General features: G+C 40.6%; 1 protein-coding gene across 1 annotated transcript in view; it reads right to left on the reverse strand.

Moving 5' to 3' along the window:
• Positions 1-6701: 6701 nt before the first annotated feature.
• LOC118409466 (calmodulin-A-like) overlaps positions 6702-16601 on the reverse strand; it is an 18840-nt gene continuing 8940 nt past the window's right edge. The window contains exons 2-6 of the mRNA XM_035810509.1: positions 15444-15587; positions 10811-11017; positions 9948-10004; positions 8974-9082; positions 6702-7813 (exon numbers count right to left, since the gene is read on the reverse strand). Coding sequence (XP_035666402.1) covers positions 9033-9082; positions 9948-10004; positions 10811-11017; positions 15444-15587 — 458 coding nt within the window. The 3' untranslated portion in view covers positions 6702-7813; positions 8974-9032. The remainder of the gene's footprint in view (positions 7814-8973; positions 9083-9947; positions 10005-10810; positions 11018-15443; positions 15588-16601) is intronic.

Below are 16601 nucleotides of genomic sequence, written 5' to 3' on the forward strand. Positions count from 1 at the left end.
GTTAAAGCAATGAAATTATGCAATGCCCTCATTAATTATGTAAATCATTCCTCATTTGCATAACATCTATGTCATTATGAGCATCTTTGCCTAAGCTACCTGCATGCCTAAAATGATGGCAATCTATCTTTCCTCTCTGCAGTTATCCTCTTTAGAATGACTTGGGAAAAAACGCCCCTGTAGTTCTAAGATTAAATGTTAGGGACTGACACTTGCCCCATTTTGTCATGACGCTGAAAGCTATCTACAACCCAAATGTCAATATCATATCATGTCCGGGACAAGCGATACATTGAAAAAACTGCTATGATAGAATATTCTGATTAATTATGCAAATGTACTCCAATTTCGCATGATTATTTTGTACAACATTGTCTAAGGTATCTACATACCAAAAATCATGAAAGTCCGTTGTTCCTTTCTTGAGTTATCCTCTTTATAAGTTTTTGACAAAAATGCCCCTGCTATCCCAAAACTAGCCACTAGGGGGCCCAAACTCACATCACTTCTTTCCGAACACAAGAGCTATCTATCACTCCAAAATCGTGACCATAGCTTGTTTAGAACGCGAGATAGTAAAACCGTAAGTTGCACTGCAGTGCACCGCTAGGGGGTCCCAAATCTAATCATTTCCAGCTTTCATTACACCCCACCTACACACCAAGTATGAAACCAATCCACTCAACCGTTCTTGAGATATCTTGTTCTCACGAACACAGACACACGCAGGGTAAAACATAACCTCCATGAATATTTCATGGAGGTAATAAGACTGGAAACCTAACGTTATAGTTCCTAATGTTCTTACTAATATGAGAATGTTATCAGTATCGTGTGGCGCAATCGGAAAGGTGTTTGACCCAGAGACCCCAGAGGTAAGGTGTTCGAAACCGTTGATGTGCAACCGATGTTGTGCCCTTGGGAAAGGCACTTAAAAACACGACTCTCCTCACTTCACTCAGGTGAAGTACCTAGCTTCGGTTAAGGCCTACAAGGTGCCACGTGTAATGACTGAGCTCATATGTCAGTTCCTTTAGTTTTCCTACTTGTGCAAGTGTTCGCACTTCCCAAGTGGCAATGGCGATGTTTTCTCTTCCTCGGATTCTGTTCTCCATACTCTCATCAGTGGTCTGCCTAAACAGCTCAAACGACCTCAAATGACCTCAAACGGCTCTAATATTTAGTGTCCATGGGACAACAACCTTGTATGACGCTCTGGATACATTGTTTATGCATTTACGAATAAATAAAACGCACCAAGTCCTAGCTTACCTTACCTTACCTAGTCCCATCCTCATTATTACCTAGTCCTAACCATTTATCAGATATTTGGAGTTAATCCGCCGGTTTCAAGATTGGAAGCAATTTCTGGTCGCCATATTGGATCGTCTGTGTTAGGAGTCTGACTTTGACTTTATTGACGATTAGACAAGTCATTACATGGGTCTGCCTAGGCAGCTTTGGGCTGGTAGCGGCAGACCCTACAAAAATGCGGACGAACATACAAAGAATTCATCACAAAAAAACATTACAATATAATACAATAAAAGTAAACAATAACTATAAAATTTGTCATGCATCTACATATATTCAAGAAATGATCTAAACCATATACAGCATACCTAGGAGATGGGAGTAGGTGGGAGGTGTCTGCATTGCGAAGTTTTCAATACCGTCTTCATTCCACAGATGACAGCAAGATAGAACTTGATACTGTAATTATTTATAAGTGGCTCATAAATTATAGCATAGCACAATTCTACCATTGTTAACTTATAATACTTGTATACTAAGTATGTAAGTATTTTTCAGCCTCAAATTGCGGATCTTGAAACCAACTTACTAATTCCAAATAACTGGTAAAGAGTTTGTTTTTGTTTGTTTGTTTAAACCTTTGTTTATTCATGAAACCATTTCATTGATGTCATGAGGGAAGAGGCATAGTACGAACGTTACGTCATCCAAACATCTAACCAGATAAGCCTACAGCCTACTCGAGTAGTAATTGATGACTAAGGCAATGGCAACGTTAGATGTGGTAGGAAAAAGACATATCTATGTCAACTCAGATGCAGATTACCATTATTACTCAGTGACGGAGGGTAACCTCCGACGACAGAGTATTGTTGTTACCCGATGTGATGAGTATCCGCATCTGTATTTCTATGTGCCCTTTGCCGCCCCTTGCCGCATTCATATGTAGTCTACATGCAGTTGAGCGATGATGACCGTTTTTTCGCGGTAGATGTTTTTATAATCTGTGTGATTATTTGAGAATTCGCCCCTACGTCCTTCGGTATTGTGGTCCAGGTCTCCGATTTCTTCGTGCGCCAAGCAGATGTTGCGTGATTTTTTCTGATCGTTTTGTGCAGGTGGTGTTGTCAACTGTTTAGCAACTGTAACTGTGGCGGCTGTTTGGGACAACTTTGTACAATGGTGTGCGTCTCATGTATGCATTGTGAAGCTGTGTGGTTGTTTTCATTTGGTGTCGTTCTTTTGAGACGCTAATTATGCTATTCTTTAATATCTAGTGATATTTACAATGAAGAACGTATTAAAGCAAGTAGTGCAACAAAATCATCCGATTGAAGGTGAGTACTATTCTGGTCGAACAGATGTCTGAGCGGTGTGTTAATTGTTTATCACCTATAGCTTGCTATGGGGTTGTTGTGATACAACAGCAAGCTATCCTGTTATGGTAGGTTTATAAGACAGCAACTGGTTCTTTGGTATGTATTTGGATGCTGTTTTGAACATGATATTCATCTCTACGCAAGTGCTTGCACGCTTGTTTCGGTGTCAGTTATCCATTGTGAAGCTGTGATTTTCTCCACTCGGTACCGTTGTTTTGTGACCCTGATTTTGCTGTTGATGCGTACAGGATTGTGTTTTTCATTTGGCAGGTACGTTAGCTTTTAAGTAAGTTTTTCGATATGCCGTGATAGGTCGTTGTGATATGTTCTGAATGCGATGTACACACAATCTTACACACCACAAAAAACAACACAACCGACATAAACAATAATTACATCACAGAATATGTTACCTATTGTTGGAATAGAAAACACCGCAGCTATTGCACACGGCTAATAGCGTGTTTAACACGACGCCTATGCTTTTTGGTGTGTTGATCTTTGATGGATTCACAATTGGCGTTCCTCCAAATTATTCCATGATGATTTAGTTGCACTACCTGCTTACGTTCTCCATTGTAATTATCAACACTTATCAATCATACATAAAAACATGATATTAGTTAATTGAACAGGCGACAGTAAGGTATTTGATGGTAGCCCCAAATCAAGAAGATCGATGTCGAGTAAATACGTCTGGTTATTTTGATAGAATATTCTTCAAACAGTGACACTTTTAAAAGGTATAACGTTATAAAGGACATCCAACAGTGATTCAATAACAGCCTCTTAACAATGGGTTCCTATGCCAAAAAGAGGAGAAAGCAACTGTTAATAACTCAACTTTCGAAATTCTGACGTTACTGGCACACAAACATACCCTCATTTGAAAGCCCGACATCTCAGCTATCCAAACAAACACATTTCGGCATGAATTTAACGGCACAAACTTCCGGGAAACTGAAAGATTGACCCCTAACCTAAACAACGCACCACAACCAAGTGAGGAGGCCGTGTGCTAGGACAAAAAAGTCCCAACTTTATACCCCCTAACAACCACAAAAACTCAGCTTTTTGGCCCTAATCAGAAAGTAGAAACCCTCCCCTGTCACACCCACCTCAAAAGTGCCAGGATTTCTACCCATTTGACCAGGGAAAAAATCTTGAAGTTTTAGGCCCTGAACTATATTCACCATCAATTTGCATGGCGGATTGACTGGCGGATCCCCTAAACACATACCAAGTGGGATCGTGTGGTGCAAGTGGCAGGGTGTTCCATTAAAAACCTTTTCTCTCGTTGATGTGCCACAGATCTTGTGCCCTTCGGCTTACCTCACTTCACCCAGGTGAAAATGAGTACCTAGCTACGGTTAGGCCCGTGCCTCGGATAGGACGTTAAATGGAGGTCCCATGTTTGAGGAGGGACACATCTCGAGTACGTTAAAGATCCCACCGCACTTACCGAAAAGAGTAGTGGTCTTTCCCGGTGTTGGGTTGGCGACAGAGTTCCGTTGCGCAGTACAGTGCACAGAATGTGAAGTTGGGTGTGACTTACAATCATTGAAAATCCTTCTTTTCCTTGAAAATTTTTGCCCAATCTGGAGACTTTTTGAGTCAGAAGGGACAGGTATAGGCTTTCCTGTTTGGGTCAAAATCTGTTCAGTTCAGCAGTTAAGCTGGTGTTAAGCCCCCTTTACAAATCAGGAATTTAGCTCGGCCGAGTTGTCAGCGAGCTCTAAATTACCGGGAGGCATGACCCTGATGCCTTCGAACAAATGGCAGATTTTTTTCGTTGGCATCAGGGTCAAGCCTCCTTGTAATTTAGAGCTCGCTGACAACTCGGCCGAGCTAAATTCTTGATTTGTAAAGGGGGCTTAAGGACAGGTTTTACTTATAGGGTGCTACCGGTAGTATCATGAGGGAATAGGGGTCAAAGGTGAGGTTTCTTTCATAGAGCGAGCTTTTCTCGGAGAATGGACCGAACAACCCCCTGTTTTGAAATATGGGTTAGGCCACAGCAAGTAAATTTTATGGATGACATCAGCGCGCGCATTAATTTTCGCCTAATTTCAGAAAAAAACAAGAATTTTTTTCTTCTGCAGGGGTGGTCAACATGACGATAAAGTACCAAAATGAGCAAATATGTTGTGTTGTAGCCCAATAATTGTATTTGTAAAAGTGACACTTGCGACGTACCCAGGAGTGTAGTTGTAGAAATGAAACTTATCGGATAGTTGTAAAATTGACACCAGTATGGAAGCCATGAGTGAGGTTACCAACTTTGCTGGTGATGCCAGTCTACCACACTAGTGTCACTTTTACCACACCAGTACATGTCTTAAATACAGGAATGAATGCCTTGTTGGCTCTGATACCATGTTTTGTCTCCTTAATTCTTGTTAACACATTCACAACAACTTTATGGTGCCTATTTTTGAAAATGTAGCCATCTTGTTTCTTTTCACCAATCTTGTTTTTTTTCGCCCTATCGCACTATTTTTGCAGTCTGCAGAGGATGTCATCCATAAAATTTACTTGCTGTGGCCTTAGTCCTTTTTTAAGCCTTCATTCAGTGTATTATAACATGCTTTCCATAGATATCATTCAACTCCATATCGTAGCAATCTGAAAAAAGGGACAATTTGTGCTTCTGGTGGAAGAAACTGTGACCGGAGTCCTTACCGGTATGTGAGTCTCTCTTGATAGAATCACAGTATATAAGCTTACCGACATGACCCCTACGGCAATTCTCCCAGTTCCATCGTTAGTTTTATCAATAGAGATTTCAGTTTCAGTTTATCTATTTAGCCAGGACAGTACATTGCCTACTGGCGTTTTTCAATGACTCCTGGGGGGGGGGGGGGGAGACCCCAACATAAAAGAACCTAACATAACAACAACTGATCAAAATGAAATGAAAGGTCAACTTGAATAACTAAACGATTCGTTCGTCAACTATTTCTCTCGCGATTTCTGCCTGTAGTTCCGCCAGTTGTACCAGCAGAGACAGCGATCACAATGTCTTCCAGCAAAGACTGTGAAGATCGAAAACTATACCCTGACGTATGTAGTGGCGTACACGTAAAGCATGCTTAATCTCAAAGAAATATGAATATGAGTGTAAAGGCATCACACTATGTGCTACAGTAAACGTTTAGAAAAACGTAGACTGACCTGTGAATATGCCAATTGTGATTATTTTTGTCAGTAATTACTTCTGCCATTCCTTTCCAATGATGCTCAGTGATTCCTCCTCTCTGCAGTTGAACTTCATCTATCTTTTTTTTCTGCGCGTAAATCACAAGGCTCACGCCCCCCCCCGGTACTGTAACAGTTCATCCATATCATTTGAATAAAGCTCTCCACACCTGCGACCTGGCCAAACGCTGTTTTCAGTCACGGGAACCCAGCGGCCATGTGACGCACAAAGTGCCGCGTTGAATAGATTCTAATGCCGCTTGAAATTCTCAGCCCATGGACCTTGTTTGAAGAGTGCTATTCTCTTTATTCTCGAGTTTGTATGCTGTTCGCAGTTGTATCTTACAATCGTGTCAGTGGAGCATTATGTACTTTGGTACATACATGTAGTTAGGTGGCACACCGAAGCTTTCTCTCTCAGGCAATGTAATATTCAAGAACCCCCCTATCTTCCGGAAGTTGTGGAACGGGCCATCGATGCCATCTGCTTATGCCTAGGTTACACATAGCCGAATTTAGCTCCCGAACACCAGCCGACCCTTAGCCGACTCAGGTCGGCTGGTGTCTGACCACGCCTATCTTTTAGCGCCGAACATGTCCCGAACATGTCCCAACCATCTCCCGACCAGTAGATGACTTACTCTCGACTGTGTCCCGAATGCTAACTAACCTATTACCAACCATCCCGACCTCTAGCCGCAGACTGCCGAATCACTCCTGACTGATTCCCTACAGATTGTGACCCTCTTACGATGTGAAATGGACATAATCAGCGATTTTAAAAAAAGTAGCCATTTTCATCAAAATAATCCTTTCTTCTATTATGTAAACATCACCAAGAGATCAACTTTGGATCACAGATAGCTCTAATATGGTATTTATGGTTCTTTTTGTTTTTGGCTGGATGTCGGTCGTGTGAAGTTCGGGGGTGATTCGCCTACGCCCTGGTAATAGTCATTTTTCTTGGGATTGAGTTAATAGCAGAGGTTTGTCTATGGGTTTCGGGTGAATCGTTGGTAGGTTGGAAACAAGCGGGGAGTATTTATCAGTGTTTATGGCTTGGTTAAGCAGTTAAAATTTGACTGCTGAGTTACTCCCGAACACCAGCCGAACACTAGCCGACCATGCCGAACACCAGCCGACCACCAACCGACCCATTCCAGACCAGCCATTCAGAGCCGAAAGTTTTGAAATGTTCAACAGCCGAACACCAGCCGACTCACCCGAACGCCGGCCGACTCACCCGAACGCCAGCCGACTACAGCCGACTAGCTCCCGAATCACTCCTAAACCATAGTCGGGAGAGAGTCGGGAGCCAAATTCGGCTATGTGTAACCTAGGCATAAGCTTGTTTCGGCCCGCGGTAATTGCTTTTTCTCCAAGCAGATATTGTGTTCTGTGCTATAAATACGTCCTTTGTCTGGCGACCTAATATAGGAAACAGTTGTCAGGGATCCAAGCAGATGCTGCGCTGGCTCTTGTACACTGTATTGGTTAGTGCCTTGTGTTATGATAGAAAAGTGCCCTGTCATAAATGGAAATACCAACTAGATACAAACCATGCAAATCGGGAGCTAGTTTGCACGATTTAAGCTTAATAAATTCGTTTATGAAGGTTAGATATACAGAAATTAAACAATAACAAGGGTAATATTCTGAGTTTGCAAATAACTTTCACACCTGCATAATCTATGCTCCTTGGAAGATCTAATTTGCATAATTGATAACAAAATACTATAATTTCGTAATGAACGTGACAGCCAGGAATTTATTATTGTGCTATTTGGAAGGTATTCAAAGTAGAATTGACCAAACACTGCAAGCAGACACCCAAGCCCGTTCTGTTGTTCACAGATGTTCGGCCAACTCCCCGTAATATCTAAATCTATTGACTTGATGGCAGTGGCAATGTCGTTGACGAGTTTCCAGAAGTGTCCACGCACATCCAGTCTTCCATACGCCCAAATAAAGCCTTCCTCTTCCTGTAAGGAAATGATATACCAGTGTTGGATTTCAGCATTCCAAACAAGAATCAAGACTCATGCTTTCAATTTGCAGATTGTGGCGGTGTTTACAGTACATGGTATTAGTAGGAATGGCATGTTTAAAGAAACTTACATGTAACATTCAAACTACCTCCGAAAAGTGTTCGGCGCCAAAGTTCTCAATTTTCACATTTCTTTTATTAGAATCGAAATAGCTGCAAACACTTCGCTTGCTTCAGATGTTATTTCACTGCCGGCAGATACAGATTTACCCGTTGAAAGCCTGGCGTATCGAATGGCTTTAAGCATGGATATTTGGTGCCATTAAATTTGCCTCGACCTAATGTCTCCTTCCGGGTAGATTTTGCATACAGGAATCGTTATCACACACGGGATATTGGTAAATGCTGTAAATAATGTACAGAAGTACAATGCACAGATACGTCGATGAATGTTAGATATCCAGGTAATAAGATTTGCCAAAAAGCAGTTACTCAAGCAACTGGATATAATTTTGCAAACGGTCAGACGTTTAAACTGGGATCCACCAAGTTTTCAGTGACACTGAAGTGATCTGGAGAAACTGGTCTTTTATACCCTATCTAAGTATGAAGACAATTTTAGCTATCCTATAGGACAATTTTAGTTGTCCAATAGGGCATTTTCCTATTGGAAAGCTAAAATTGTCTTAATTCTTAGATAGGGTATAAAAGAATAGTTTCGTCCAGATCATTTCAGTGTCACTGACGAAAACTGGTTGATGCCAGTTGAAACGTCTAACCATTTCCAAAATCATATCCAGTTGCTTGCGTAACTGCTTTTTTGTATTCTTACCAAGGCCGTATTATCTGTCATTGCCTTCTTCATTGACAGTTTCCGACAGAGTAAAAAGGTGATGTTATAGGAATATATGGTATCATACCTTTTAGGACTTTGTATGATGATGTTTTTCTCACCCTATAGGTGCATTAGAATATATTGTTACCTTTGTCTGATAATACGTTTTCCAGCTTGGCGTTTGTAAAATATTGTGTGACGTTAACAGCCTAACTCAAGAATGCGTAGCTTTTCGATATTTTGTAGTCGGTACTGTGAGAAGAAAGGAAAAATTCGATTATAGATTAAATGTCGCACTATTCCATTCTCGCATTAGATACCTGGGTTTGCTGTGGATGTACTAGAGAAGCTTTTTGTGTTTTTTGTCTAAACGTGCCTGCTACTCTAGGCGCTGTTTGTCTGTGATGCCGCACACAGCCGTTGCAAATTCTGAGAAAGAGAGAAAAAACAAGATTCTATATATAGATATAAAAACATTTTCTCCACACTATATATCAAAGAAGTTGTTCGTATGAAAGTGTGACAAATATGCAAACTGTAACAAATTTGTAATCAATTTGACAATCAATTTGACAATCAATGGAGTTCTGGAAGACAACAAGACTCCACTGACAAGATGGGTGAAAGTATTTATGTTTAGAATATCATTATACCATTCTACTATAATATGCATCTACAAAATAATCGAAAGCGCATATCTTTGTAGCAAAGCAATTCTATAATTATTTCTAATAATTTTATTAATAGCAATCATTAGATTCCTGGCAACTAGAAGAGCATCCAGTTTGTATTTATCTTTTTAGTATATCGCCATACCATACTCAGGCATAACGTCAACACCATTTCCCTAAAACAGGCAATCGGGAAATTCATACGTCAGGGGTGCTACAGAAATAAAAAAAATAGTTTTAAATATGAATTTCCGATTTCTATACTATCTGAAGAAATTCTGCAATTCCCAATTACGATATCATCTGCCGACTAGATATTGTTGATTCAGTTTTTGTATTTTCTTCTTCTTCTTTTGTATTCTTTCTTTTGTTTTGAATATACAGTAGAAGCCAGTTAATGGCGCAACGGGTTAACGCACACTTCTGATAACTGCACAGAATCCTCAAATACCAAACTGGCCCGGTCCATCCAGATAACTTCGCATCATTGCACCAGCCGGATAATTGCACGAAAATCACTGACAAATAGGCCGTCAATTAAGCGGCTTCTACTGTACAACAAATCCGATTTCATTCATGTGAGTGAGATCTGTTGTGAATCTACACGAGCCCCAAGCGCTTACCGTCGTAATCTATTTTGCCGTCACCGTCTTGGTCAACTTCCCCTATCATGTCATCCACTGTGAAGTAAAGGGAACACAGATGTCAATATGGTCTGGCCAGCGATCTAAAAATCAATAACCAGTTACCAGGCACCCCATGGTAAAGCCAACAGAGCTACTCCGACTACATGAGAAAATTTAAGTCGGATGGTCTTCCGGAATGAACAGAAATCGGAATCATGTGCTACATGTACGTGACGTGATGTTGCCTGGGTGAGTAGACAAATGCAAGTATAGCATTGCTGCTTTCCCTAACGGTTACACCAAGCAAACAGCAGTCTGGAGACCTCATACCTCCATGAAATGTTAAGAGACTTGGCAAATTTATTCTTTTATCTGATCTCATTGATTATGGAAATGAGGCTGTGATTGTCATGATATATTCAACTCATTATGGTCTTCGTAAACAAAAATGCATATATTGTATGTGTAGAAGTCAATGTTTTTCACTGAATTATGCAAACGACTTGCACATTTACATAATCCATGCACCTTTGAATAACTTACACATGTCTCAAGTACATGAATGTCATTCCCACAGTTTGCCACAATGGAATTATAGCAATTCTATCTTCACTATGCACATTGTGCTCTTATTCGGCATAAATAATATCTGTTAATGTTTCACCAGCCATACGGTATATACGTTACGTTCCTACTACATGCACATAATTTCCCATGTAACTTACTTTCTACTTGTCCAATTTCAAACAAAAGAAGGAAGGGGAATAAAAAAATGTAGCAGAGGAACCGCGGGTCCAAAAATCCGATGATCACTGGAAGCTTTGTTGTGAATGACAGATGCACTAATGACGTATTGTTACCTTCCTCTTCGGTCAGATCTTGTCCCAGGCAGTTCAAGACTTGTCTAAGGTCCGAAGAAGTAATGTACCCGTTCCCTTCCTTGTCAAACAACTTAAAGGCTTCCCTAAGTTCTCCTTCCTCGTCCTCGGGCAGACAGACTTCCGCCTCTGCCTTGAGAATGGACGACAGAATCACCACGAAGTCTTCAAACTGGATAGTCATGCCACCTGGGATGAAGGTACAGAAAACATTTTTCAATCTTGTTCAATCTATCGGGAATATCTTAGTGTAGCTGTGGTCTCGTATAATATTACTATATTTGCATTCGAAGTTGCCATCATGTTAAGTTGTCCATAATCTATACGCATGGCTATCTTGATCATCGACGTCCTTTACTTGAATTCTATAGCGTGTGCCATTAATGTAATAGATTGCCTAAATGTGTTCATAATTATTTGTTAAAGTGTTGAAATCAACAAGTAAAAACTTTAAATATAGCTGACTTGGACTTGTCCCTTTGATGTAACTTGTTTTGTTTGTCGGGCTGTTAGTATCACTTTTACTACTGTAACACTTGTTCACTTCTTGCCTCGTTAGTTGTGATGCCACGTTTTGTCACTTCAAATTTTATTACGACGTTAATGGTGTCTACGTTGAAAATTTAGCCATCTTGTTTTTTTACCCATCTTGTTTTTCTTCGCGCTATCTCATTATTTTTGCACTCTGCATAGGATATCATCCATAAAATGTACTTGCTGCGGCCTAACGGAAATTTCGTGGCGCTCACATATCACTATGCTCTAGTATACCAGGAAGTCAACTGATAAATAAACAGAAAAGCCAGTTTTGAACACCATGTGAAGGACAAAGGAAGGCACGTGGTAGTAAATCCACAGCACACATAAGGTGTCAATTGATATAGGGAAGACGTAATAAGAATTATACTTTTGCTAAGCAGCGGCCCGATTTAAACCCGGACGATATCTGCACGGACAAAAATTACGGGTGAGTGGAAACGGATTTAGCAGATATACATCATAAACAGAAAGATACCCCATCTCATTACTGGCAATAGGTAGCACCATAAATCCTCATTCCAGCTATCACACATGCAGAACTTAAGACTATAACGCCTCTACAAACGACCCATTCGATTCCCAATATCACTGCTGTAAGCCGACACCATTTTTGCGTGGAAATTGAAAGAACTGAAATGACCAAAATGTATTGGTGACCCCATCACAAAGGTGGTTAGACAGACATAGGTCAATATACTTGGCATATGCAATTATGTACTTTGTATAACACCGACAACTGTTATGGGTGATAAGGTTGTCAAAGTGTGTGCGTCTGGGTAGTTATTCATTTTTATAGTCAAACAGAACGGCAAAAAATTGTCAGAGAAAAGATCTCCCATACAGTTTATTCTGATCAACAGGAATCCGTTGTCAATTCTATTGGGGCTCACTTTGAACAAACCGAAAATATATATAGCGTATTTGCTATTTGAAACGTCTAACCAGTTATTGAAAACAATGGAATTATACAATTTCCTCATTAATTATGCAAGTTAGGTCACATTTGCATACCATGTATATCATTATAAGCATCTTTGCCAAAGCTACCTGCATGCCTAAAATGATGTCAATCCGTCGATCGTTTTCTGCAGTTATCCTCTTTGAAATGTCTTGACAAAAACGCCCCTGCAGTTCCAAAATTAAACTTTAGGGGGCTGAAACTTTCCCCACTTTGTCATGACACTGAAAGTTATCTACCACCCAAATGTCAAAACCATATCATATCCGGGACAAGAGATGCCCGAAAAAAACTGCTATGATAGAATGTTCTCATTAATTATGCAAATGTACTCAAATTATGCATAATTAGTACTTCATTTTGTACAACATTGTCTAAGGTATCTACATACAAAAATCATGCAAATCTGTTGTTCCCTTCTTGAGTTATCGTCTTCAGAAGTTTCTGACAAAAATGCCCCTGCTATCCCAAAACTAGCCGCTAAGGGGGCCCAAACTTATGTCACTAATTCCTGAGCACAAGAGCTATCTAACACCCAAAAATCGTCACCGTAGCTTGTTCAGAACATAAGATAGCAGCACCGGACGTTGCGCTGCAGTACCAAGGAAAGCCGCTAGGGGGCTTAAAATCTAGTCATTTCCAGCTGTCATCACACACTACCAACACACCAAGTATGAAACTAATCCACCCAGCCGTTCTTGAGTTATTTTCTTGACAGACAAACGCAGTGTGGAAGATAACCTCCATGACATTTCATGGAGGCAATTGGCAGTTCCGTTCAATGTCGATGTATAGAGAGCAGAGGATGTTACAGCGTGCGATAAAGATCGTTTCTTGGTCACGGCAACTCGTTTCGTTTAGAAGGACTCTCTCTCTCCCTCTCTCTCATCCCTCTCTCTCTCTCTCTCTAAGTCTCTCTCTCTCATTCTCTCTCTCTTTCGACTTCTCTTCACTAAGAGGAGGATTGTTTTCAAGTTTGGACCCGACAGCAAACATCATCGACATTGATGAGCTGCCAAAACGACATACATAATTGCACCCCATTGATATAAGTACAATAACTGCATATGTTGAATATACATGTCATGAAGTACAAGATTTTAGCATGAAAGCTCATCTGTGTTGACGTAGTACATACAGTCAAACCTGTCTATAGCGGCCACTCAAGGGACTGGTCAAAATTGGCCACTATAGAGAGGTGGTCCCTATAGAGAATATGCTAATTAATTGACCACAAGCAATAAGTTACACGTGGTTTTAGTACCCACTGATCTTTATTCACATAATACAGTACTGTACATGTACTGCAATGATTTTTACACTATATGTATTAAGAAAATAAAAGCTATAAAAAGTTTTAAATGTTCTACAGTTTATATTGTCTGAAGAGACCGGTATCGTCATATTTCTTTGATTTTTCGTCTTGTATCCTTTGATACTTCGCCGTCCGTGTGTTCCCTCCCGCGTTCACACGTCAGGTTCGCCCATTATGCTAATGTGGTACTCACAAGAAAAGTCTCGTCATTTTAGACTTATCTCTTAATAAATGTAAGAAAAATCCACCATAGCCTGAAGTTCATATCATTTTGTCTTTGTAACAATTCATTCAGAAAGTTTTTGTGATGAAAATTAACCTAAGCGGTAGTGTATTAGAACGTATCTTTAACGCAATTTACCTCCGTAATATTGGTGTCGTCTATTGACCTTATATGACCTCGTTTGTCGGCGGGTATGGGTAGCGCCAGTTTACGAAGTTTTGTTTTGAAAATAAATCAAAGAGGTTTTAAATCCGGCGTAGGGTGATCATACGGCAGCTGTATATAGCCGATCGCGTGCCGAAACATAGATCAGCGGTCCGCGTGGCCGTTATCGGCAGTGTTTTTGTACCTGCGGGACCGGAAATCGTGTGGCCGTGGCCGCGTTGGACAGGTGGCCGCTAAGCCTATTTCTTAATCATTACGAATCCAAGGGACCGACAAAAAGTGGCCACTATGGGCAGGTGGCCGTTATGCAAAGGTGGTCGCTAATACAGGTTTGACTGTATTGAAGATTTCCACTGTCTTATAACACCACAATTAGCTTAACTCGAATTTTCAGTCGCGTAGGATCTTTAAGAACCACAACATACAAACCTGTTTCAGACCTAAACGTACCCTACGACAGTGACTGGTGGCACCAAAAGACAAGACAAAGAAGGAGGATAAGTGTGGCGTAACATACCATGTCAGGGAAGAAATACCCCTGGTCCCAGCCAAGAATCATACATTGGGGAAACTGAGCGCTCGCTTAAGACTAGGTTCTTGGAGCACAGGAGAAAGAGTTCGGCCTCGTCGTAGGTGTCACAGCACATTCATATTGAGTCACCGGGACATTTCATCATCTTGGACAAAGTACAAATATTGGACACCGAAACCGGATTACTTTGCGAGGGGGGTAAAGGAGGCCATCTACATAAGGGCACACCAGCCGACACTCAACAGAGACGGGGGCCGATATCGCTTGTCAGGCATTTATGATTCGTTACTCGAATCACGTGTCTCTAAGTCACGTGATCAGAGTAACTGAATCATCATTCCTGAAGAAAGTCGACGGAAGTGCGACTGAAAATTCGAGGTAAGCTAATTTTGGTGTTGTAAGACAGTGGAAAATCCTCAATAAATACAAGCTTTTGACGATGCTGAAGCTATGGTGCTACTTTGATCCCCAATATTGCTGTTATCAATTGTGTCAGACCAAAAGGGTTGCAGGAGAGGGACTTTTCAGTCAAAGAAATAATTGAAGAAGTCAAGGTCGATGTACATATTTGCTCACATAAACGTGTAAGACTGCCTTGCATTTCCTGGAATGATGGAAAGCAGATTGGATCAGTGCTTAAGTATCAACCTAGGTGCCTACAGTACACTTTGATAGTACGTGAAAATGTCACGATGTTGTACACTATCAACGACTGGGTATTCACATCTTTCAACCCACTAATCACTACAACTTGTGTGTTAAATATTGGAAATAGATAGTTGTATTATCGCGATTAATTTCATGCAAATAACATAAATATTTACATGAAATATTGTTACTGGTTTTAGATTTTGATTTGGAAGAAACGCTTAAAATTTGTACCATCAGGATCAATTTCATGCAGGAGTTCTCTCAGGTCTTCCTCTGACGTGAATTGCCCCATGTCCCTCATAGCTGTCCATAGTTCCTCCAGGCTGATCATACCATCGCCATCTTTGTCGAATAAGTTGAAGGCGTCACGATATTCTGTGGAAAATTGAAGATAAATAGAACTTTATAAACATAGCATCTACAAATCGTGCCGTTTGTGACCTTGTGACCTTTGCCAAGAAGCTAACGTTTTCTCATTGCGAATTTTGGTACTGCATCGGAGGTTCAAAGTTGGAGGTAACATTTTCCGTGCCAGGTGCCAGGTGCGTAAACTTGTAGTAGTGGATTGGTCTTGAGGAAGAGATTTCGTTTGGGCTTCCTGCGACTTGTTTTGAACTGCAGTGTTGCTATCTTTGGAAGGGAATACCTCGAGCAAGGGTTGGTGGATTTGCATTGTTTCTGGTATGTACATACTTTAGCCTTAGGTGATGATTAATATTATGAAACGTATAATATGGATATATGGGCTTCATTTACATCATTAATGAAGAGAATGTATTGACAGCTAGAAATCGAATTTGTATATGGAAGAAAAGTGCTGAGAGGAGTTGGTGCTAAAATTGTAGTTTCCTTCAGCACATATACATGTATGCAGGCCACTGTTATGTTCAGATTTTATGGTTTTGACATTGAAAAGACTTGATAAAATGAGATTGATATAAAAGAATTGATGTATGGTATGTCCATTCGCGTTCATCTGTCAAACCTAGATATTTTCAATTCATGAAAGAGGCCAGCCACCCACAAGTCAAACGTATGAAATAATGAAAGCTCAGGCAAACTTCTTGACTTGGCATTTCTAAAATTGTTCACCACATTATCTAACCTTGCATTCGGCACAACAGTGTATTTCATGAAAATCCCACTTTGCCGCCAGCAGGGCAAGATTGACGAGACGGTCTAGGTGCTTCCCTTTTTGCCGCTATGAACAAATGTGATGTATTATCCTACTCTATGGATTATTCGCCACAGGAGTCATATAAAGGTCTGGTTTAGCTTCCATTCATCATCTAGTATTGCGTCTCTTTTTCAAGTTTGTAGTTATTCTAGGAAAAATATATTCATTAGTCAATGACGCCATGTACGAGCTCCCCCAGAGCGCCATTGTTG

This window comes from Branchiostoma floridae, chromosome 1, assembly GCF_000003815.2.
Source record: "Branchiostoma floridae strain S238N-H82 chromosome 1, Bfl_VNyyK, whole genome shotgun sequence".
In the NCBI taxonomy this organism is placed as follows: Eukaryota; Metazoa; Chordata; class Leptocardii; order Amphioxiformes; family Branchiostomatidae; genus Branchiostoma; species Branchiostoma floridae.